The sequence below is a fragment of the Lynx canadensis genome, chromosome A1 (genome assembly GCF_007474595.2).
Source record: "Lynx canadensis isolate LIC74 chromosome A1, mLynCan4.pri.v2, whole genome shotgun sequence".
NCBI lineage: Eukaryota > Metazoa > Chordata > Mammalia > Carnivora > Felidae > Lynx > Lynx canadensis.
Window position 1 is genome coordinate 95121165 of NC_044303.2, and position 22350 is coordinate 95143514.

Consider the following 22350-nt stretch of genomic DNA (forward strand, 5'->3'; position numbering starts at 1 on the left):
TAAGGAAAAAAAAAGGGTGAACAATAAATAAAGAGTTACTTGCGTTAACGGTCACGTTATTTCATTAAAAGAGAGGAGCAGAAATCTATGACATAGTTGCCCAACATGGCATTAATCTGCTAATAACAGAAAGCTGTAACACTGGTGGGCATTTCACAGTATCTGAGCATAGTAAACTTCTGCCATTGTTAAAGTCTGAGTTAGAATTATCAATGAATCCTTTATTTTTTTGTCTTTTGAATTTTCATGATTTTTAAAAATGTATTTGTGTTTTGCAGGTGGAACGCCAGCCCTGTTCGGCAGCGCCCGGTGCGGTCATGGACAAAGACGTTGCAGTCGTTCACCTGTGTGCGCGCGCGCGCGCGTGTGTGTGTGTGTGTGTGTGTGTGTGTGTGTGTGTGTGTGTGGGTGTGTGTGCGCGCGCGTGTGTGGGTGGGTGCACGCGCGTGCGTGGGTGTGAGAGCCTGCGCGGGTGCGCGCGCGCATGCGTGTGGGGGGGGGGTGGGTGGCTATGTGCTTTTGGCTCATGTTTGTGATGATAATTTAAGTCTTTCGTGAGTCCGACCTGTTGCACGGTGTTCGGGGAGAGTGAAGTCCGAGAATGGAGGTGAGTCCCGCGTCGCAAACCTTCACCAAACCACGTGGCCCAATTTCCCAGAGCCCCCCGAGGGGGACCCAGCGTCCTCTGCTCCGCCGCGGCCATCTTGGTCTGGTGGGTACTCAGGCAGTGGAGGGCCTCGCCGAGCTGAGCGCGCGCCTGGCCTTTCCCGCTGGTTCGACACCTGACCCCTCCCCCTGGGATTATGTACACGCGTCATTGGGCTTCATGGATGTGGAAAGGGGGGCAAAGGAGGGTTTTGGGGGTACGTCCGGCTTTAGCGAGGGTGTGCGCTTCAGCCCCGACCTCGTCAGCGAGTTGTAGGCGTTGAGGCTGGGCTGCCGCGAAACAGTCACGGCCTGGCCGGAGGGCGGCGCGCCGTGCACCTGGATCGAGTCCACCCGCTGCGGGGCGGGGGGCGGGTTGTCTCCCCGGCCAAAGCTCTGGTTTCTGGACAGGTGGGAGGAATTGGAGCAGTTAGTATTGTTTCTTTTGAGAGTGGTGGCCTGGTGGCTTCTCGTGAGCGAGTTCGTGGGGTAGCTCCTCTTATAGTCAAGGCCGTAGGAGGAGGAGTGGTGCATTTCCAGCCGCTTGCTCAGGCCGTTCTGAGACAGGGAGGCTCCCGGAGGGCCCAGGGAGGCCTCCCGCTGGGGGACTTTGGGGGGCAGGCTGTCCAGGTTCTCCACGAGGTTCACCCCGTGGTTGGGACTCTTGCTGCTGAGATGCTCCTTGATGGTCTTATACTCCAGGGTGGCCGCCTGGTCCTCCAGCGCCATCTGGGCCACCTCGCTCATTTTGGGCTGGTCCACGTACTCATGCGGGTAGCCCTGCTGCGTGATGGGCAGGACCACCACGCTGGGGATGTGGCTGGGGGAGGCCCGGAGGGGCAGGTCCGTGGGGATCACGGGGGAGCCCATGGGGGGCATGTCCTTGGTGCACGCATTGATGAGGTTCTGGTTCCTCTCCCACTCGCGGCTGCCGCGGCTGGGCTTCCGCTTCTGCTGCAGTGTTGGGGTGGACTCCGGGGTGGGCAAGGCCGCCAGGTCTAAGTGGTGCTGATCAGCCTTGATGAGCATCTTGGCCGTGTTGCCGGGAGTGGCGAGCTTGCCGTTGTGCATGAGTGGTGTGAGGATGGCCTCCGGCTTCGGGTCTTTGGACTGGCTGTCTCCAAAGAGGCCGCTGAGCTTGGTGACGCTGCTCATGGAGCCCCGGCGCGAGTGGGTGAGCTCCTTCTCTTTGCGCTGCACGGCGGACACGTCTTTGCGCCTGTGGTCGCAGACGCAATAGACGATGATGCCGGAGAAGACGGCCCCCATGACAAAAGCCAGGATGACCGCAATGGCCAAGAGGGTGACGGGGACGAGCTGGTCATGGCCTTTGAGGTAACTTTCCCGAATCACTCCTGCAATAGACATCGCATACGGTTTTAAGACATGAAAGCACACCGCGAGGCTTATTTCGGTTTGAAGTTCACCCCGTTAATTAATAACAGTAATAAGTGACAATAGCACCTCTGCACAACTTGTCTTGGGGCGCAGCTTGCCAAACGTTAACTAATTACCCCCCCCCCCCCCCCCCCCGTGAAGTATGCAAATAGACTTCCTTTGTTGCTTCTTTGTGTTCTGAAAAAGTGCTTTAACCTCTGTCAAGTATATGCTCTTTCTACTTTGTTTCAGCCCCTGGAATATGACGATTTTTCATTTCCAGAATTTGTCCCTCCTCCTTTCCCCCTTCATCTTTTTTCCATCTTACCCTCATAACATTGGGATAATGGAGATATTTTGAGTATGGAAGAGGAAGAGGCAACAATTTTATGCCCGTTAAATGAAAAAATGGCACAACCCTCTAGGCTTCCAGGGTCTTTTCTTATGACTTCTTTGTGGGGCCCGTGGCCTCTATCTGGAGAAAAGCTGTGTTTGCATTTCAGGCAACTGGAGGAAAGAGCACGTGTGTCATTTACAGTGAAAAGAAAACAGTTAAAGCTCACATTACAAATGTTTATGCTGATTTTGTATCATCCTTCTCAAAAAAAAAAAAACCCACAAAAACCCATGTGCACTCAATTTCAGGTAAATATGCTGAATATGTGAATGAAGCTCTTCCCTTCCTTAAACTGAAAGAATATTTAAGGGGAAGAAAAAGACCATTTGGGGTCCTGTAGTGGGTTTGAGAAGCGTCAGGTCTCATTATTACAGTTAGGGTTTGCTGCCACGGTGAGATTCTTCAGCAGAGCTAATCTCTTCAATTTAATAAAAATTATGTGACTACACCTGTCAATAATCTTACACTACATTAACCGAGATGCTGTATTTTTGAAGAAAGTTGCTTTCTCCCTGTTCCTGCTTAATCAGCCACCAAGCTGAGAGACTCTAATCAAATGGAAACACTGAAGCTCTTAGTTTTTAATACCAAGTGAGAATACACATCACAATTGTCAGATCTTAAGTGCTTGATGCGGTAGCTAAAAACAAAATCTCAAATACCTCAATTCCTGCCTCTGGAGAGTGAAAGAACATGAATACGTTAGAGACACTGCATGGGCTGAGGAAATATAAACATTGTTCCTATTATGGAAATGATAGTAAGACAGAAAATGTACCTTCTCTGGTCTCAGGAGAAACATTTTTCATCTACTAAATCAACTCTTTCTGGAATATGTTTAATGTATTTTACTGGCAGATATTGCTGGCACGGAATTAGAATGAAGCAAAATGAAACTCTTACCCCTTCCTAAACCCACAACATGCAACCCTTCAACTTCTGCTGAGATACTTTGTAACCATCACAGCTGAGACCTTGAAGAAGTGCAGCTTTGTCATGGGATCTTTCTGCTAAAATATTTTGATTGGTGAAGCCCTGGTTTTAAAACTCAGAAGCCTTTGCCTGTTGAAAAGAACATTCTCTTTCTCTTTTCTTTCTAAACATTCCTCCTCCCCTCAGTTGTGACATCACAGTTGGTCGCTGTGGAAATGATTGTCCTGTGACAAACGATTGTGACTTCAGGGGCGAATAAATAGAAGCAGCAGATATCTCTTGAGAAACAAAGATTCTGTGATTAAACAAATGCCCTTGGTAATGAAGGGCAGGGCAGGCACTTCACCCCAGGGAAAAAGTCTGTAAGATGGCAAGATTCTGAATAATTTCCAAATGTGACACTTCTCAAATATTTCCAGATTTATCTTCGTGAACTTTTAAGGGGGTAGAAACGGAGAAGCAAAAAGCAGCAGGGGATTCAGCTATAACTCACACCTTTTATATCGTGGAGCTCCCCAAACGGTGAGGTGCCTTGCATTCAAATCTGTTTTAATACCTAGTCACAGAGGAACTGTGCTAATGAAAATTTCTTCCTTAAATTTGCATTTCCTTGTTGTAATGCTGAAATAGCAACTGATTTTCTTTCAGTTTTGATTATGTTTGGTGTTCTATTGAACATCATTTTTAACCACCTACATACAATGGCACAAAAATGTACACCTGTGAATAAAATGGGTTTGATTTCCCTCATTGACTTGGTGATCTCAGTGAATTTTAACCACAGGGTAGACCTCGCCCATGGGGTGGGGGTGAGGGTGGGGGGAACTAGGTAAATTTTTCTTAGCGGGTATTTCATGGATCTCTTCTTGGCAACACTATTTATGGGGCTGTGTCTTCCCAATAAATGCATACTTATAATAGGTAGTTATCTACAGTTGACTTTGGTATTTTACAATTTAAATTGCCTCTCAGCTTGAGAGGAACTGGGAAAGAAGAATAAGGCTAAAGCAGTCCCATGTATTTTATTCATTATTTAATTGGGAAAAATGTAAAAGTTTCAAGGTTATCCAGGGCTGCTTTACTTTTAGTTCCCAAATATTCCTCTTTGATGTCTGAAAGTCCTTGACTGTCTTAATCTCATGGAAAGCACTTGCTCTTTTACTGGGAAGAACATTTTTAAGGGAATAACATTTGAGTTCAAGTTTTTGGTTGTTAACAAATCAAGTAGGGTCTGACCTTTGAGAAAAATGGTGTCTCACCCCTCCCCCGCCCCCCCATCTCATTTTGCTATGTAAATAAGTGCCCTTAAAAAACTCGCATCCCTTCAGTTTTGAGATCACTACCATGAAGCAGGTGGCTTCCCTCATCTGCCTGTGTAAATTCAGAAATCCCATGTCCAAAGTTGGAAATAGATCAGAGATTAAGTTGAAAGCGCAGTCAAGAAGAGAAGTTCTAAGTTATTCTTGGAAAATGCCTTCCAAACTTAAAGCTTTCTGCTTATGTCGTGAAAAGGGCAAAGGGGCATTCATGGAAACGATTGCATCAACTTTGTGACCTTGGTCACTGTCAAGAACTAAACACACTGGGTTTGTCAGAGGGGTGGGGGTGCAACCAGCGCTAGCAGTCTCCGAAGGCCTGGGGTCTTAAGCTCCCACTTGCTGTTGTGTGACCTTTCTGGCAGGTGACTTATCGTCTCTGGGCCTCAGTTTTTTCATTTGCAACGTGGGTTCACACTCTTAAAGCCTTACGGGGTTCTTGCAAGAATCTAATGAAGTGACGAATAAGAAAGAACTTAAATGCTGTAGTTGGCTGGACAAATCTGAAGGTCAAAAGAAGCCACAGAAGAGAAGTGGGTTAGTAGCTCACTGAGGGCATAAGAGTAATAGTCACAGCTGCTCCATTTCATCCCATTTGTTATGTATGGGTCTCCCTGGTGAGGAGGGCGGACCTGTCCTTCCCAGCTCCAGACCTTGTGCTGTCCAAATGCTGCCAAAGGGATGATGTGTTGAGGCAACATAAGAGAGCACATACCTCTGTTTCAGGACTGCCTGTAGGTTCTGCATTGTGAAGTAAGTAAAACAACAAAAGCGGGAAATGTTGAACAAAACACGGTGATTATAGACTTCTGGTGGACTAATAATCTTGGATTCAGCTCCTTGAGGGCAGGGACTCTAGTTTATATGCATTTATAACCTTTACTATCACCAGGGATCTTAGTTGGGCACTTGATAAATGATTATTGAATAAATGGGTTTGCAGTACATTGTGGAGACCCTTTTAAGTGGGCCTCTAAAGTCGGTGGGTCATTTTTGGAGTGACCATAACCTGAAGTCACAGAACCACATTAGATCTCCATCCATAGAACAGAATATAATAATACTAACATCCATTAGACAAAAGAAATTTATAAAGGTGCTCCGTGTATGTTCAAAATGATAATGAGGAACTATTTGAAAAATCAAAAGAAATCCATTCTGGGATAATTCCAAAAGAGATGTTGAGGGTAAATGAGTTATTTGTAACAACTGGGTGCTCTGGTGGAATTAAATAATTGAATAATTCAAAACAAATACAACTCTTTAAAGGGAGCTGGCTGAATATCATTGCTTCTGATGTTGCATGGAAATCCTGGGGAAGTGGAGGGGCCTTTGTAGGGTGGCATACTCCATCTCCAGGTATCTCGCTCCCCGCACCCCCCCCCCCCAAATAGGAGGACCAATAAGAGTTGGCTTCTCCATCCTGGGGCATTGAAATGCCTTCCTCTACCAACCCCTGGGCCTTTTACTCTCACCAGTCGAAAATGGGGCATGTAATGAAAACAGTATCTGAAACAGCCTTTGCATTGATTCATTAACCACCAATTATTTCTCACCAGTCATGAGGTGCTAAATGGTTATTCTTTCCACCTTCCTATTGCAGGAAGCAAGGCACACAATGGCTTAGAGATTTCTCTGAAATCATGTCTTAAATTGGCAGAACTGAGAAAGAATAGAATCTTCACTTTTTTCCCCCTGAGGTGAGAGAGTTTTTAGATGCTGGAGGGTTGCAGAGGGAGGTCTCAGAGGGGCAATTTTAAGCTCTTTGGAGGCTGAAGCAATGAAAAGATTATGAACAACCCCACCCTCCAGGCCCTGCAAAATGTAATTAAAATAAGAACAGTTACAAACTTCAAGGAAGTCCAACACAATTCTGACTTTTCCCACGATGACCACATGAAGGCGTATTGAAATTTCAAACACCAGATTGTTATATATAATAAGGTTTCCGGTAGCCCTTCTCTTGGGTTCTCTACAATTGCCTAGTCTGCCCTGGAAGCCCAGTGCCAGGCTCTGGGACAGCAGACCTCAGAAAAGATGCCCTCTTGGACTGTAATGTTCTCGGTGCCTTCAGCAGGCATCTACTGAGCACAGACCAAAGCACTGTGCCAGGTTTTGGAGAGACAAAGGTGAAGGAGGCACAAACCCTGCGATCCAGTTAAGGGAGAGGGCAGGTGCTCACATGTGAGCATCCAAAGTGTTTGGAAGCATCAAGAGATACACTGCTTCTGCTTCAGCCTAGGAAGTGGCGTTTGAGGTAGGCCTTAAGGATGTGGAGGATGGCAGCTGAAGCAGCAGTAAGAACCAGTGCACAGAGGGAAGGAAGTGAAAGCTGTGTTAGTAATGGTCGATAGTTGAACTCCCATCTAGTCACTCATGCTATAGACACCAGCCACTTGGCTATCGTCCTCTCACTTGCTTCTGGACTTTCACATAGTCTCTTCCCTCTGTCTGGAATATCCCTGCTCACCTCCCACTCCTCTGACCCTCTCCTTTAGGCCTCGGCTTAAAGGAGGAAGCCTTCTCCAACTTCTTCCAACTGGGTTAGCTCTTTCCTAAGTTCCCCAGAGACCTTAACTTCTCTCTCTTAACTCATCACCTTTACATTACTGTACGTTTGTTCTTCTCTAGGAGGGAGATATACCCCTAAATTCCCAGGCATAAAGGTGCTCGGTAAATATCTGTTAAATAGTGAATGAATGCATGAGTACTTGTAGAGGCAACAGACGAGTGAGAGCTGATGACCATTTGGAAGCAGGCTGTGAAAAGCCTTGAATGACTGAAAAAGACATGGTGGACAAGCCAGTTTTGGAAGGAAAGTCTTGGTTAATTTACCTGCAATTCTAAGGGTTGTCTTGCCTGAGAAAGCTGACTTTCAGCTTACTCTGCTCGACGTTGACTCCATTATTCGAAAAAACTACTGGCTTCAGAGTGAACAGCTTTGCCTCAGAAGTATAGGTAGTCCACCTGAGTTTACTATAACTTTTTAAAATTAAAACTTGTTCTCCACTATACTTATCCCCTGCATCCTATAGAAGCTGGGAGATGTCTGTTCTATCAAAGCATGCAACAAGACACACAAACGAAAGTACACAAAATCACTGCACCTGTTGAGCTAAATACCAAGGAGGAGCCCTCCCCATCCCCACCAATTACCTTGCTAAGTATAGGAGCCCCTGGCAGCTAGGACCTTGAAATGGTTAAGTGCGTGCTTTCCCCTCTCACCCCTGTTCACTGGACTGCCTGTTTCGGAGCTGCTGTGTGTGATATGATGGATGTGTCTGTCTCCATAGTGAAGTGATTAATAGGCATCTGTGTAAAGCAGACCCGATGACCACAAAGACAACAAAGCCTCTCTGTGTCCTTTAGAGACATATGCAAAGGCAAAAAGGAGAATGGACATTTCCTTCGCCGCGGAGCCAGAGAGAGTTTCGTGTTGGGTCTGAGAGCTAACAAAGATGGCAAAACACCAAGAAAAGCCCCCGGAGTAGGATCCCCTAAAAATAAACCCTTGATTTTCCTTTATAGTAAGACAAGCCTGCAATTTCCTTGAAATCCTCATAACAACTTGGGTGAATGGAATCTAACAACCCAATTTTTCTTGTTTGAAAATCTTATTGCAACAGAATGCCAGGCTGACAGTCCTACAAGGCACTATGAATGAATGAACCAATCATAGGCCAGGCATCATGGATGCTAACCACAGAGGACAGGCTGTAATCCCTGTTAAGGAGAGAAGAAAACAAATAGGGGAAAAACCCTCACTGGAGACAATTTATCCTCAAAGCCATGCCCCACCCGATGGAGATGACCATACTGAAAACGCAGTGGGAACTCTCTGTGGTTATCTCGGCAGGAAGGAGCCTTCTTCTTGTCTTGGGGCATAACGTGATCCAGATGGCTTAAGAATAAACTGAACCGCCAGCAGCCTTGGAAATGGGCTCAGAGTTTATAACTCAAACTTTCCTTTTCCTTTTTATTTTCCTTTTTTTTTTTTCCTGGCAGGCTGAAGATTAGGTACTAGGAGGCGCCATGGACTTCAAGATGTATGAAGTTAATGACTGATCATGCCAAAGTAGAGGCAGCTTCCTGGCTGCTTAATATCCTCAGTTCAGAAGCTGTTTTAAAACTCACATATTGAAATAGTGCTTACTGTGGTTGTCTGTGGGTGAATCTACTTCCAGTTCTCTCACCTTTGAAATTGATGCATTTTTTAAATTGTTGTTGTGATGCCATCACAGGTAGAAAAGGGAGAACGAGCATGAAGTTCGTTCTATTTCACATTTTTTAGAGGAGAAATAGCTTCATTTTCCCTTGTGTCAGTGGGAACCCTGGCATCTCTGATCCTTCTCTGCTGTACCCTTTTAGACACGGCACCACCAATGGGAATGCTACCTCCGTAGCATGGATTGAAGTCTAGATTGGGAGTCATGATGAGATAACTTTTAAAAGCCATATCCTGAAATGTGGGTCAGTGTTTTCACGTGTTCGAACTATCACTGTCTTTGTAAAGGTGATGATCATTTCAGGTGGGCAAAGTTTTAGCAAAATTTACATGGTTTATTTTCCTTTTTTTTTTTTTTTAAAGCTTTTCTTTCTAATTAGACTGGAAACCGAGTGTCTAAGGAGTTTCTTCTGAAACCAGACAAAACATTTCTATTTTCCGACTTTCTAATCCCATCTTCCTTTGCTCTCTCACAAGGCATCAAAACCACAAAATGGGGAAGTGGATCTCCCACTAAAATTTCACTAATACTGTGAAATTCAGGTGATTCTTTGGATTATTTTCAGTGCTTTGATTTTTTTTCTCCACAAAGCAAAGACGACACAAATAGGAGGAAACAAGGCTGTTTGAATACTAAAGCTGCCAACTTAAACTTGCTGGAGATGTCATTCTTGGGATCTGGATTATGAATGAGGCTGAGTGTTACTGGTCAAGAACATGAACTGGTCAGGAACATGAACATAACGACCTGGGCTTAAGTCTTGGCTTTAGAACTAACGAACTTTGTGATCTTGGACAAGTCACTTAGTCTCTCTGAGCATTAGTGGTGTTGGCTAGCAGATGGGTGTCATTGGAAGGATTTAATAGATTAAACGAATGAACGCATGTAAAGCACTTGGCATTGTGCAGGACATTTGTTAATGGTCAATGTACTGTAATGGAAGTGTTTCTAGAATTTCGGACAGGTTACCTGCCTTGTACAGGGTCCAAGGTAGACTGTTTTAATATGACACTTTGGTAGGGTTTGATTGTGTCAGCCAAGAGTAGAAAAGTCAAGATTAAAAAAAAAACAAAAACGGGACGCCTGGGTGGCTCAGCCGGTTAGGCGTCCGACTTCGGCTCAGGTCATGATCTCTCAGTTCGTGGGTTCGAGCCCCACATCTGGCTCTGTGCTGACAGCTCAGAGCCTGGAGCCTGCTTCCGATTCTGTCTCCCTCTCTGCCCCTCCCTCACTCATGCTTTGTCTCTCTCTTTCAAACATAACATATACGTTAAAAAATTAAAAATAAAAATATAAAACAAAATATTAGAGAAGGACCTTAAGTAGGATAACACATAACAACTTGGAAAGTGTCCCAAATCAGTGCTGCTCGATACTAGCATCACCTGGAACTTGTTAAACATACAAATCCCCGGGTCCTACCCAGACTTTCTGAATCAGAACCTCTGGCGTTGGGGCTCAGAAATTTGTGTTTTAACAAGGCCTCCAGATGATTTTTATTTTCACTAAAACTTGAGCAACACTGCCCTGCGTGACACGAATGGTATGCCAGAAAAACGAACGTTTAGTTTTAAAGTCCAGCCTCATGGACTACTGAGGCAATGCATTGCCAGACTTTCAACATGATTTCTAAAATAAATAAATAAATGCCGTGCTCCGTGGTCAAAGTATGAGGCTTTCGTGGGTCTTGGGTATGACCGTTCTTTACTGCGGTTACCGTATTCTGACAAAGAATACGAAATTGACGTGATTTTGTTAGACAAACAAATCCCTCACACTTTCCCTTGGTACCTGACAGAAGCTTGACATATGGCCGAAAACACAGCAGTGCTGCTGTAAGAGAACCAGCCCAATTTGCTAGAGCAGAGAGCTGCTGGAAAAATGCCTGTGGTCTCTTTATCTGCCCCAGCATGAAGACACAGAGGGGAATTTCTGAGGCTCCCCGTCTCTGTCACAGGGGCCATCAGGTAGTGGTTGGTACTACAGAGCCCAGATATGTCCTAGATTGGGTAGGCCCAGTCAGAACTGAGTCCCAGGGCCAGAGGAGGCAGGTCCTCTGGGGAGCTCACCTCCGTTGGAGGCCTGCAGTCTTAGGTCAGGTCACCTTGCACCGACTCCGCTCAAACAATGCATCGCCACCAAGCAACCTTAGATAGTGGTGGTTCAGGGCGTCTTTCCTCCTACTTTTGCATGATCAGACGAGAATAAGCAGCTCAGGAAAATTCTCTTATATTTCTGGATTGAAGGAGGGACTGGAGCTCATTCCCCAAACCAAGGTCCTGCTTTATAATATTAAAAATGCCTAGCACAACAGTGTACTCAGCAGAGCTTAGTGCCTACAGATCTGCTGAGTTGAACTGAATCTGCAAATCCATAGAATTATATAAGACATTTTAAGTTACATTAAATTTCTGCTGTGTGCTTTTTAAATCATGCAGTGTAAGACCCATCAGCACTTAGGGTATATTTATTGCCTTAACAAATGTCAGATGATTGTGTCCAGTGTTATCTATTATTTATGAATAACAAGAGCCTGCAGGACTGGAAGCGATAAGCTTTAATATGTCCAAAAGGTTAGGCATAATGCAGATTGCTGCCCTATAAATTTCTTGACACTATTTTCCCTCCTAATAAAGCACTGTCAATGGTGACTATACCAAACTTCCATTATTTCTATACAGTTCATGACTGCCTCTGCCTTCGGTGAAGAAATGTAATTGCAGAAACATATTTAAAAAGAATGCATCCTTTTAAAAATTATGAAGTTTAACAAATAAGTGGAGTGGGGAATTCCTATTATCCCATTAAAAATGAATCTGTTCACAAAGACGGTTCCCAGGCCGTAGGCTTACAAGAGCTTAAGAAACATTAATTAAAGATGACAAACCTCCGCACTGCCCGTAATTAGCTTTCTGACACCGATTAAGATCCCGTCTACTGTGCACTCGGTATGTTTGAGGATAGCCCACCTAATTTTCACTAGTGTACTGGAGGGCCTTTCTGTCACTCAAGGTGCTGGGAGACTTACATGTGCTGCAGCTTGTGTGGCTCCGTGCAGGCTGGCAACGCAGCCCAAACGCTTTGCAGGCCTCTTGACCTGTCCCTCACACCGCCTGTGTCTCCCTGGGCCCGGTGCGCAAATACAGCTTTTCCGGCCTCTTTCTCTTTATGGTGAGGACGTGAGTTATGCATTCTGAGCAATGCTTGCAGCTTTTGGGGCCGTTCTCATGTCCAATGTCAAGAAAGAGAAGCTGTCTTCAGGAAATTTCCCACTTTCCACTCTTTTGCTCTTACTGGACCACTTTGTCTATGGAGCAGTGAGGTTTGCAAAGTGAAACTTGGAACAAGCATTTTTTTGGGGGGGGGGGGCGTGGGTCTGTTTACTTTTAAACTCTGGGACATGAGGCTATCAGTAAGTTTTGAGATAAAGCTAATATTATGTTTCCATTATTACACGTGATCCAAAATACAGATGGACTCTTTACCATTTTATTGTTAGGACAAAACAAATTTTAGATGAACACCATGCAGTTGAACCAGTTAAAGAGCAAATTTTTAACGACTCCAGATGTTCAGTTAATAAGATCATGCCTAACTTAGTCCCTGTAGTCCTTGAAAGTTCCATTAAGCTGTCAGAAAACTTTGCCATTGTGCGTGTTTTTGTGCAAAAGATAGGAGAGAATGGAAAAAGATTGAGGGGAAAGGGTGGGGGTAAAATGAATTCGTGTCAAGGGTGATGTGGCTTGAAAAGTGGCTACAGATTAAAGGTAAGAAGCACCTCTAGGACGTGAATTGGTTTTTTAAATGCCCTAAGGTTTAAGTTGCTGATTTTAGAAGAAAAAATTCAAGTCTCCAGAATCATAATTTAAGCCCTTCATTTTTTTGAGACAATGGATGTTAGGTTAAAAAAAAAAAAGTTTTAGTTGGGATCTTTAGAAAAGGAGAATTCAAATATTGGCGTGCAGATTCAGGCAGGCAGGGAGATGAAACACCTTTCTACATGGCTGACATTTAACTTTTTTTTTCTTCTTCTACCCTTTCCACAATAATCTCATCAAGACCTTAGATAAATTCAGCAAGTTGTCAGGAGGATACAGAATTAATTAGATCAAATCTCCGTCCCTGCCTACACTGCTGCAAGTACAATTCGAGCCTTCCACACGGGCTTCCCAGTCCGTGCCCTCCTCCCCAGCACATGCTACATGGAAACTTCCACATCACCTGTGGGGAAGCTCAGTGCCTGACCCTCTTACTATACTGCTTTCCTCAGTTATTCAAAGGAAAGCCAGAGACTACAAATGGATTCCTTTTCTGGTAGGTGATGGAGAAGTATTAAATATAGTGAAAATAAATGGTGGCTCCTGAGTTATCATTCTTTCTCAGGTCCCCCCCTTTCCCCCCCACAGTTTCAAAGTCTGATCTGGGTGAAAACTCTGTGCCATGTGCAACCAAGTTTTTCATGAAAGAGGCAGAGAAGCCCAGATTTGGAGTTCAGCTTGCTGGGGGCTTTACCTAGGATAGAGCTCTTTGCTTGGCAAGGAACATCTACGAGGTAAATGCCAACGATGTGTAGAAATAGACATGTTAGATCCAAAACGAATGCAAAATTCCAATTCCCAAACTTACTGTGTATGTGTAACTAATAACCTAATACTGTTGAGTGATCCCTTTATTATTTGTCTGTCGTCCTCTTGATCTCTACCTTTCTCTCCCTCTCACCCTCCTTTCATCCCTTTTCCCCGCTCATCCATCTTCCTCCCCCAACGTTGCCTGTAGCTAGAGCCCAACCCCCTTAGCATGACTTTTAAGGCTCCAGACCACCATTTCAATTTCCATTCTGGACTCTGTAGACTCTCTCACTTTGGTCACAGCACATCACTTGTCTCTTTATCATTCATTACACTCTCTACTTGCCTAACTTCATGTCCTGGTCATGTCACTTACTGAGCTTGAAATGTCCTTCTTCTCCCTTTTATCCTTTAATACTTTACAAGGCCTTTCTCTAGCCCCGAACTTGGATCTGAGTTATGTCTCTCTTAATCCACTCTCAGAACTCTACTGGCCCCTCTTTCCTTTACCTCTCTTACTCTCAGACTTCACTTTTGCCCCACTGGCTAGCCAGGAGGTGACCTGCATGTGCCCCCCTGAAAAACTATAATCTCCTTGAGTTGAGGACATACGTCGAATTCAGATCAGTATCCAATGTAACACTCATTTTATAGATAGCACCATTAGCTGAATGTCTGTTGAACGTATGAAGAAAGAAATTAAGGTTTTTGGTTTGCCTTTCTTTGAGACTGGAGCTGTTGTCACCATTATTAAACATATTTTCTGGTGCTTTCTGAATTCCAGTTAATTTCCTCTAACGCCATGGAAATGGAAAACAAAAGCAGCCATATAATTAAAAAAAATACATATGGTTAACATCAACTGTTATAGTTGATAAAAACCTGAGGTTCAATAGAATTAGAAAGAATCAATAGTTTGGGGGCTCTTGGGTGGCTTAGTTGGTTAAGCATCTGACTTCGGTTCAGGTCATGATCTCACAGTTCATGAGTTCGAGCCCTGCATGGGGCTCTGTGCTGACAGCTCGGAGCCTGGAACCTGCTTTGGATTCTGTGTCTCCCTCTCTCTCTGCCCCTCCCCCACTTGTACTCTGTCTATCAAAAATAAATAAACTTAAAAAAATTTTTTTTAAATACAGAGAAGCATATAAATAATAATAATAATAAAATAATAGTTTTAACTATGCCCCTGTTTAGGAACAGTTTGTTTTCTGAGCCTTTCTCAGTTAAAAGTAGCATTTGAAAGTCTGTTTTCCAGTGATAATCTTTTAATTTTAAATCTATCACATTTCAAACATGTTTGTAACTTCTGGTGATAATTCTCTGAAATTATATCTAATAATATTTTTCACAGAATGAAAATTTTAATTTCTCTTATAAAGGTTATTCTAGGTTTTCTAAGAGTTAGAGGATAGTCGTAATCTAGAGATTAGATATATATATTCACTGAAGTCAAATTATCAGCGGTCTCTTTGAATAGGATAGCCAGGTAGTATACAGAACATCTGGTTAAATTTCAACTTCAGCTAAACAATAACGTTTTAGTATAAGAATGTCTCATGCAATCCATTGGACATAATTACGTAAAAATCATTGGCTTATCTGAAATTGAACTAGGAATTCTGTATTTTATCTGGTAACCCTACTCAGTCACTGCTAAATAATGTCCCACAAACATTCTTTAGACCCATCTCCACCTTGGAGATTACAATAGTTTAACAGAGAGTAATAAAAATGATACTAAACCTTTATGGGGTGGGTATAGTGCCATTTACAAATTGAAATACTAATGGACTGAATTTCAAGAATTGTATCTTGTTTTTTCATCATCAGCAGCAATAGCAACTCAGAAACGTGTTATGAACTTTGAAGGCTAGTTTTCCTGTAGCATTCAAAAACAGATGTAAGTGAACTTGAATTCAGAATGGTTGTTGGATAAACGGTGGGCAGTTCCCTGTCCGCATCGTGTCCCTGGGCTGTGAGCATGCCCATTCCCACCGGTGCAGTCAGTCATGGAGTGTGGGCTGGGAGCTGAACCCTCTTGCCCCTGCCTGCTCGCTCGTAGGCTTCCCCATCAGACTGAGCCCTTTTCTCTGAATTCTCAGAGACTGCCCTCCCGTCACATTTAAAAATGACTGTGGTACTATAGGTTTTACTAATAAGAGCTATGCAAATTACCACAGGCTAGGTCTTTTTGAAATAAAGCTCAAGCTGGTCAAAAAAGCCTGACTTGGGCAGCATTTCCTCAAACCTTAGAATATGAATCCTGTACCAAACATACCTCACTCCCCGCCCCCCCATCCCCTGCCCCCTTCCCGTCAAGTGGCAGGTTGAAGGGAAGGGCTAAAGAAAAGGGGCTGAGAAACCTTTATCAAGGGCTAAGTTCCTTGACATCAGCCAAGCTGTCTTCAGTTGTCTGATATTTTCTTCTAAAGCCTGCCGCGCACACTTTTGCCTTGCTCACACAGGCAGTGGTGATCGGAGAGGCTTTCTGGATGCACTTTGATGTGTGTGTGTGTGTGTGTGTGTGCACGCTTTGTCTGGCAGTCCACTGGTTCTTGGATGGGAACCGTGTCTATCTCTCGTGTAGCCTCTCACTCCTTACTGGCGTCCAACACTGTGCTATGGAGCCAGTAATAAATTTTGCTTGAGACGCCTCAGAAAACATTTTTGTTATGGTAATGTTACTGAGGAAATGGCAGAGAAAATCTGGCCCAAGTTGAGGAGTCAGGCAAAGAAGAGAAGCTTGTTTTTCTTCCTTTACTGTTGTCATCAGTGATACTTTTCCCCATATATAAGATCACCTACATAAGACTTGATAGGAGCCAAGAAATAACTTACCCCATTGAGAGAACTGGGGCCCTTGAAATTCCCCAATCCATTAGATTTGAAGCATTGGAGGTTGTTAAAATGCAAGGGCACTCAAGGCCAGGCTCTGGTATCTACAATACTCACCCCAAACTGGATTTCTCAACTTGTTAATGAGGAAGGCCTACCTCTGAGGGGTTGAGAGTCAGAATAGGTAGAGTTTGAATGAGAGCACAGGGAAAAAAGGGTCAAGGGTAGGTTATTGCCAGGTCAGGGGAACACACTGTATCATGCACGGGTCCTTTCCAATTCAGAAAAGGAGACTGGCAGCAGAAATGCTGAAGCTCAGCTCTCCCTAGGCCACAACTTGGGGAATAACTCACTGCAAGCATCACTCGGGCGCTCACTGCTGGTCTAAAGTCTCACCAGACGCTTAACAAGGCTAGAATGAGTGATTTCCTTTTAGTCTAAATCCATTTTGCTCTAAACAACTACTTGGCCAAACTTCTCATCCCCACTCAGAGAGCTCAGTAGTTGGAAGAGCACCGGATCGTATCATTGCAGCACTCAGAGCCCAGCCATTGGCAACGTGGTGGTTCTACATCTTGTCCTTCCAAAGGCAGAAGCGAGTTTAATCCTCACCGGGCTCCTATAATTGCCCTGGGCCAGAGTTACCCAAAGCTTAGTCAGGCAACTACAGTACCACAATTTCAGTGATTCCAGTGAGACTCACCGACCATACTCTTTGCTTAGTATTTTTATATCCCTACACTTCCTGCATTCGTGTTTACTTAGTATTTTATTTAAATTACCTTTAAAATAGATTTCAGATAGAAACTTTATATCATTATCACAAATGGGAAAAAAAAAGCACGTCACTTTTCATAGATAGGAAGTAACCATAAAAAAGTAATTAAAAGCAAAACAGTGTTAATTCCAGCTAGCTACAGCTGCCTGGTGAAGCCCCTAGCCGAAAGCCTGTTTTTTTCTTGTCAAAGCAGGAGAGTAGCACATTAAGGGAGTTGTTAATGATAGAGCCTCAAACAGACTTCTTCCTCAACCTAACCCAGAAGACTGAAAGAGAAACAAAAAGGGTGTGATGTGACCTTCTTCCACAGGATTCAGTACTCTCAAATGCCAGGATCGCCAGAGGCACCTAAATCATCTCTTGCAAGGTGCCGCATGTCCTACTTGGGGGGGCCCTACTGCTGTAGGTGACCCTGCGTTGGAGGAATTGTTGATAAACTCTGTGATTTTAGAAAATTCTATTCAGGGGGGCGCCCGGGTGGCTCAGTCGGTTAGGCGTCCGACTTCAGCTCAGGTCACTGTCTTGCAGTTTGTGAGTTAGAGCCTCGTGTCGGGCTCTGTGCTAACAAACAGCTCAGAACCAGGAGCCTGCTTTGGATTCTGTGTCTCCCCCCCTCTCTCTCTCCCCCTCCCCTGCTCATGCTCTCTCTCTCTCTGTCTCTCAAAAATAAATGTTAAAAAATTTTTTTTAAAAAGAAAATAAATTCTATTCAGGATTGTTAGGAAGGGTGGGCAATATACTCCTCATCATACTTTATGTATCTAACTGTAATATTATTTCCCCAAGTAAAATTGCTCACACAGATAGCTTGTACATTGATTAAAACACACTCAGCATCTACTGTATGTTTTGGTTTAAATTATTCATTTGATCTCAAATTTAAATTCTATTTCTACATCTTTTTCTTGTCTGCAGTGAGTGTATCCTCTTGACTAAATGTAATTGGTGACATCTCACTTTAAAGGTATACCGAAATATATAAGCATACGACAGTGCTGGCATTTCCACTCAAATGGGAACATCTCTGTATAGATTGACCATTTTATCTGTTTTCTGACAGCGCACGAGAACTCTCGCAAGTCTGAAGTAGGGGATTTCCTTCTGTTCTGATTTATTCTTGGGACCTAACACCAGTGGTCAGCATTTACATATTATATTGACGCTACACAGCTTTCTTGGCAGATCGGTACATGGCTAATTCCCTCACGTATCTTCCAGTCTTCTTGGAAATAAGGTTTTATAGTATTATTACTATTGGTCAGAAACAAGAGGCACAAGAGTGGCTATTAATTTTCAGTATTGCCTAACCTAAAAAAGAAAGCTCTTATTTCTTTTGCTGTGGAAAGGGAGGTGGGGGGAGACAAGCCAGATCTAAAAATAAAGTGGATTTTCTTTCTTATTCATATGTAATTAGAGCCCCTTTGTAACTACTCATTACCACCTCAATGGTTATAAGATGAATAAATAATATATATTTTTAAATGTGGCAAAACCAAGAAAGAAGTAGCCAGGGCTGCATCCAATTTATCAACTTGGTGATTAAAGGGCTGGCTCTAGCGGCTCCAGACATCTAGGGACCCAGAGATAAAACAGTGCAGTTGGCTGTGTTTTTACTAATGAATCTAGGGCTTGAAAGATATCAGGCAATTTTAAAGAAAAGCAGTAAGGACAAGAGACATTAGACAAGGCCAGTAGGGTAATGAAGGGCAAGGCCAGTTACTGAGAGAGAAAATTACTTCATTTTCTGTGATAATGCTTCTCCGAGCCTCACAGGCCTCTTCTCACGCTTTGTTAGTATGCCTGTATGTGTACATACAGCCTCAGAATGCTACTTACAGTGTAGAAGGAAAGAGCCTTGGAACATTCCACAGAAGGGCAGAGAGAGGGCTTGGGTCTATTATTTTGAAAGGGGGAGGCTGAGAACAATGGTAGCAGAAGGGGGTTAGATTGCAAGGTGAGGATTGGTGCTTTGACAGAATGTGAGGGACGCACAGGATTAAATCAGGACGAAAGACACAGCGAGGAAAAGAAAGAAAACAGCAAGCAAACATACTCTGGAAATGCAGCATCTTTTGGAGGATGAGGTGGGGCAGAGCGGGACCAGCCCAGTGGTGTTCACCATGTCTGCAGAGCAGAGCTGTGGGCTCCTTTGCTCACTGGCCTTTATTCAGCCAGAATAAAAAAGGCATGGGACACTTGACTCCTTAGCTAGCTGGTGAGCGGGACACATTTTCTGCTTAGCGGGGAAATGTGTGATATTTTAGAAACAATTCCAGAGTATATTTAGCTCCTAAAGCTGGGGCACGCAAATGTCACATTCCCATGAGACAATTGACCCAGTGAAAAGAGCACCTGCCAGAGGCCCTCGCAAAACCCAGGAAACCCTCGCATCCCAGGAGATGCTGCACACACGGATGTGACATCATTAAGGCACCCACATCAGGGAATGAGAAGAAGCGAGGAGATCACAGATTGGGCCAGGCTAAGGGACGTCATAATGAGTCAGAAAAGAAACTGGACTTTTCCAACAGAGGAACGCCATCACCAAGTCCAACCACACAGTGCTTGGCAAAACAGAACAGAAGTTTGAAATAAATCGTGAACATTAAAACAGAAAAACAATTCAGAGCAAAATGGAAATTAAAATCATAAAAATCATGGTAAAAGGAACATTAAGCTACATTAAAAAAAATTTTTTTTCTGCATAACAACCCGTTGTCATTGCCCCATCAAATACATAATCAATTGTCAAAAACCAAATTCGAATTTGACAGGGCAAGGCAAGGAGTTAATAGCACAAGAACAGTGATCATGTTAAACACCCATGCAATCACCTCTGCCACCATTGTCTGACAATTTGTAGACTGCTTCCAGCTTTGTCAATATTCATAATAAGACCCAAGAGAATGAACAATGCCGAATTTTAAAATGATCTGTCAAAGTGTTAATTGGACTCTTTGATAACCTCCATCCCTTGGGGGAGTTAACGATTGGAGAAGATTCATGCCACCCGTCTCAGTGAAGTGAAGAGGAAATGATTGTAACCAACAGCTAGATATTTGGCTGACATATTTAATGCTTTACTGGAAAGGCCGTTTGGTTTTTCAGAAAGTTGGCAGTGGGCAAACACGAAGCAATTTTACAGAGCCGTCTCTTCTTGAGAACTCGGCCAAGACTCCCACATCTGCGATCTGGAGCCACACATAACAAATAATGGCACATGCTAGGGCTCGTGGCCTGATGTGATAGTTCTGTGCCACCACTGAGGAGCCTGGCGCTTTCTAGGGAATGGTAAAGGGAGGGATGCCTCCAACTTCAAGAGGCTGCTGAGACAGAAGCTGCTGTTTTTAAGATTTGGGGCAGGGAATATGAAAAGTTATAGAAGAATAATCAAAGTGATTATGGGAACGTACTTGAGCACAAATTAAAAGGGCTACAGTCTTCACTTTTTAGCACGTAGAGCAGCAGAGCGTATGGCACTCTCACGACGTGAGTTGCAAAAAAGAGGGTGAAAATTGAGCATGTGAGTCGGCCTGGAAAACATCATCTAAAAGTCAAGATGGAAATACGTATAGAGAAAACCCTGAGGGAGGACATGACAGACGGTCTTCCAAAGGGTCACCATGGCTGGTCCGTCCTTGAGACTCAAACCCTTGCTTGGATGAAACCCTTGAAAACATATAGAAGTGAACAATTCTGAATGAGGGGAAACAGCTCGCAACATAACTGGGCTTTTCAGTCTCTGATTTACAAGACTGTTTTTTGGACAAGTAAAGGCCTCTTTGGTTGCAGCTGCAGCTAAAGTAGGATGTGTTACCAGAAGCAGCCACTGGCGAGAAAAGAAGAGGACATTTCCTGTCTCTAGTTGAGCAAAGAAAGCAGGGGAGAATTTAGGACAGTTCACAGTAGAGTCCCTTTCATTGAGTGCAGCTTCCTTTCCATTTTAAATGCATAGCAATTCTGCTTGATTAAATAACATATTTTTGTCTTAGCTGTTGTCCTCAAAGGGCAATTACAGTACATTGCAGGACCGCGGCTCTATTCAAATTCAGCACCACGTGCGAGTGAGAGATGCCACCAGCCAGAAAAGGCTCTGCCCTGCTATTTCTCCACTCACCCATTAAAACGGGCCTTTACTTTGATGACACGCACATGCCGGGGCCGGCCCTGCATTCCATCCAGTTAGGGAATGGGAGAAGAGGACCCAGCGTTGAGGCCTGAGCTCAGAGGAGCCGGGGTGGGGGGAGGATCTGCACTGGGCCAAGCTGCTCCCCTTTGGGATGGAGGAAGCTCAGAAGGATGTGTTATTTGTTTTGTGTGGTTTCTCCTCGCTGGGGGTATAATTTAGGATCGAGCCTGGTGCAGAGAGGTGTTTTTTGAGGAAGCTTGGGAGCATCGTGTGCTGGGGGTGCCTGAGATGCTGCTGTGGCTCAGCTGGAAGCAGTTACACAGCCCTCCTCACTTTTCCCTCCCTCTCCCCACCGAGGAAGAGGCATTTCCAAGGCCTTACCCTTCTGGTCTTGGTGATTACGGGAAGACACCGCCCCCAAAGAGTCTGTGCTGTCGGGTGAGTGCAGCAGGTCCTTCCAGTCCAGCTTTCCCGCCCTAGACTCATACCCCTCTTGAGCCGCTGCATCCGACGTGGTGGTGCTGGGCAAGAGGGAACTGGAGTGCCCTGTTTTCATCATAAATACAGTTAGGGAGAGCATCAGCGGAGACCCCCACATTCCCTCGGCACAGAGGCCAAGAGCGGGACACCCGAGCCGGCAGTAAGCCTGAAAGGAGACGGCCTGAGAAAGAACAGGCTTGAGGGGTTGGGGTTTAGCAGGAGACTCCCTGCCCTGGCTGTTAGAGGATGAAGGCCAGATCCTATCTGGGCTGCTCTCTGGGTGAGCCTGGGAGACTCCCTCAATCTCTCCGGGCCTTCCTTTTCCTTGTACGGCAAGTGGGCATGTTGCTTCCCTCCCCGCGTTGGGAGGATAGAAGCGACATGGTGGTGAAAGCACCCAGCAGTGTCGGACACACAGAACACGCTCAAGAAGTCCTAGTGTCCGGCTTTGGTCTTCCCTCAGCACTGATCAAGGTGGGACGGGTCTGCTCTGGGGGGTCACCATGTGTGACTGGCGGGGCAGGTGCATGGTAGTGTTACAAACAGCGCCGCTGTCCTGAGCCTTTCTCACGGAGGGTGTGTCTGGTTTTTAGCTTCGACTCGGCCTCATAAACTTCCTATTTCTGAGAGAAGTGCCCGCCTGCCTCCACCACGGGTTCCCTGGGA

General features: G+C 44.6%; 1 protein-coding gene across 4 annotated transcripts in view; it reads right to left on the reverse strand.

The window, feature by feature from the left end:
• Nucleotides 1–459: 459 nt before the first annotated feature.
• The window catches only part of SEMA6A (semaphorin 6A), a 134288-nt gene continuing 112397 nt past the window's right edge, over nt 460–22350 (reverse strand). For 3 of the 4 annotated variants that reach the window (XM_030316975.1, XM_030316982.1, XM_030316998.1), the window contains 2 exons: nt 21586–21750; nt 460–2000 (listed from right to left, as the gene is read on the reverse strand). In XM_030316975.1, coding sequence (XP_030172835.1) covers nt 802–2000; nt 21586–21750 — 1364 coding nt within the window. In that variant the 3' untranslated portion in view covers nt 460–801. The remainder of the gene's footprint in view (nt 2001–21585; nt 21751–22350) is intronic. The other variant, XM_030316991.1, reaches the window with a different exon arrangement.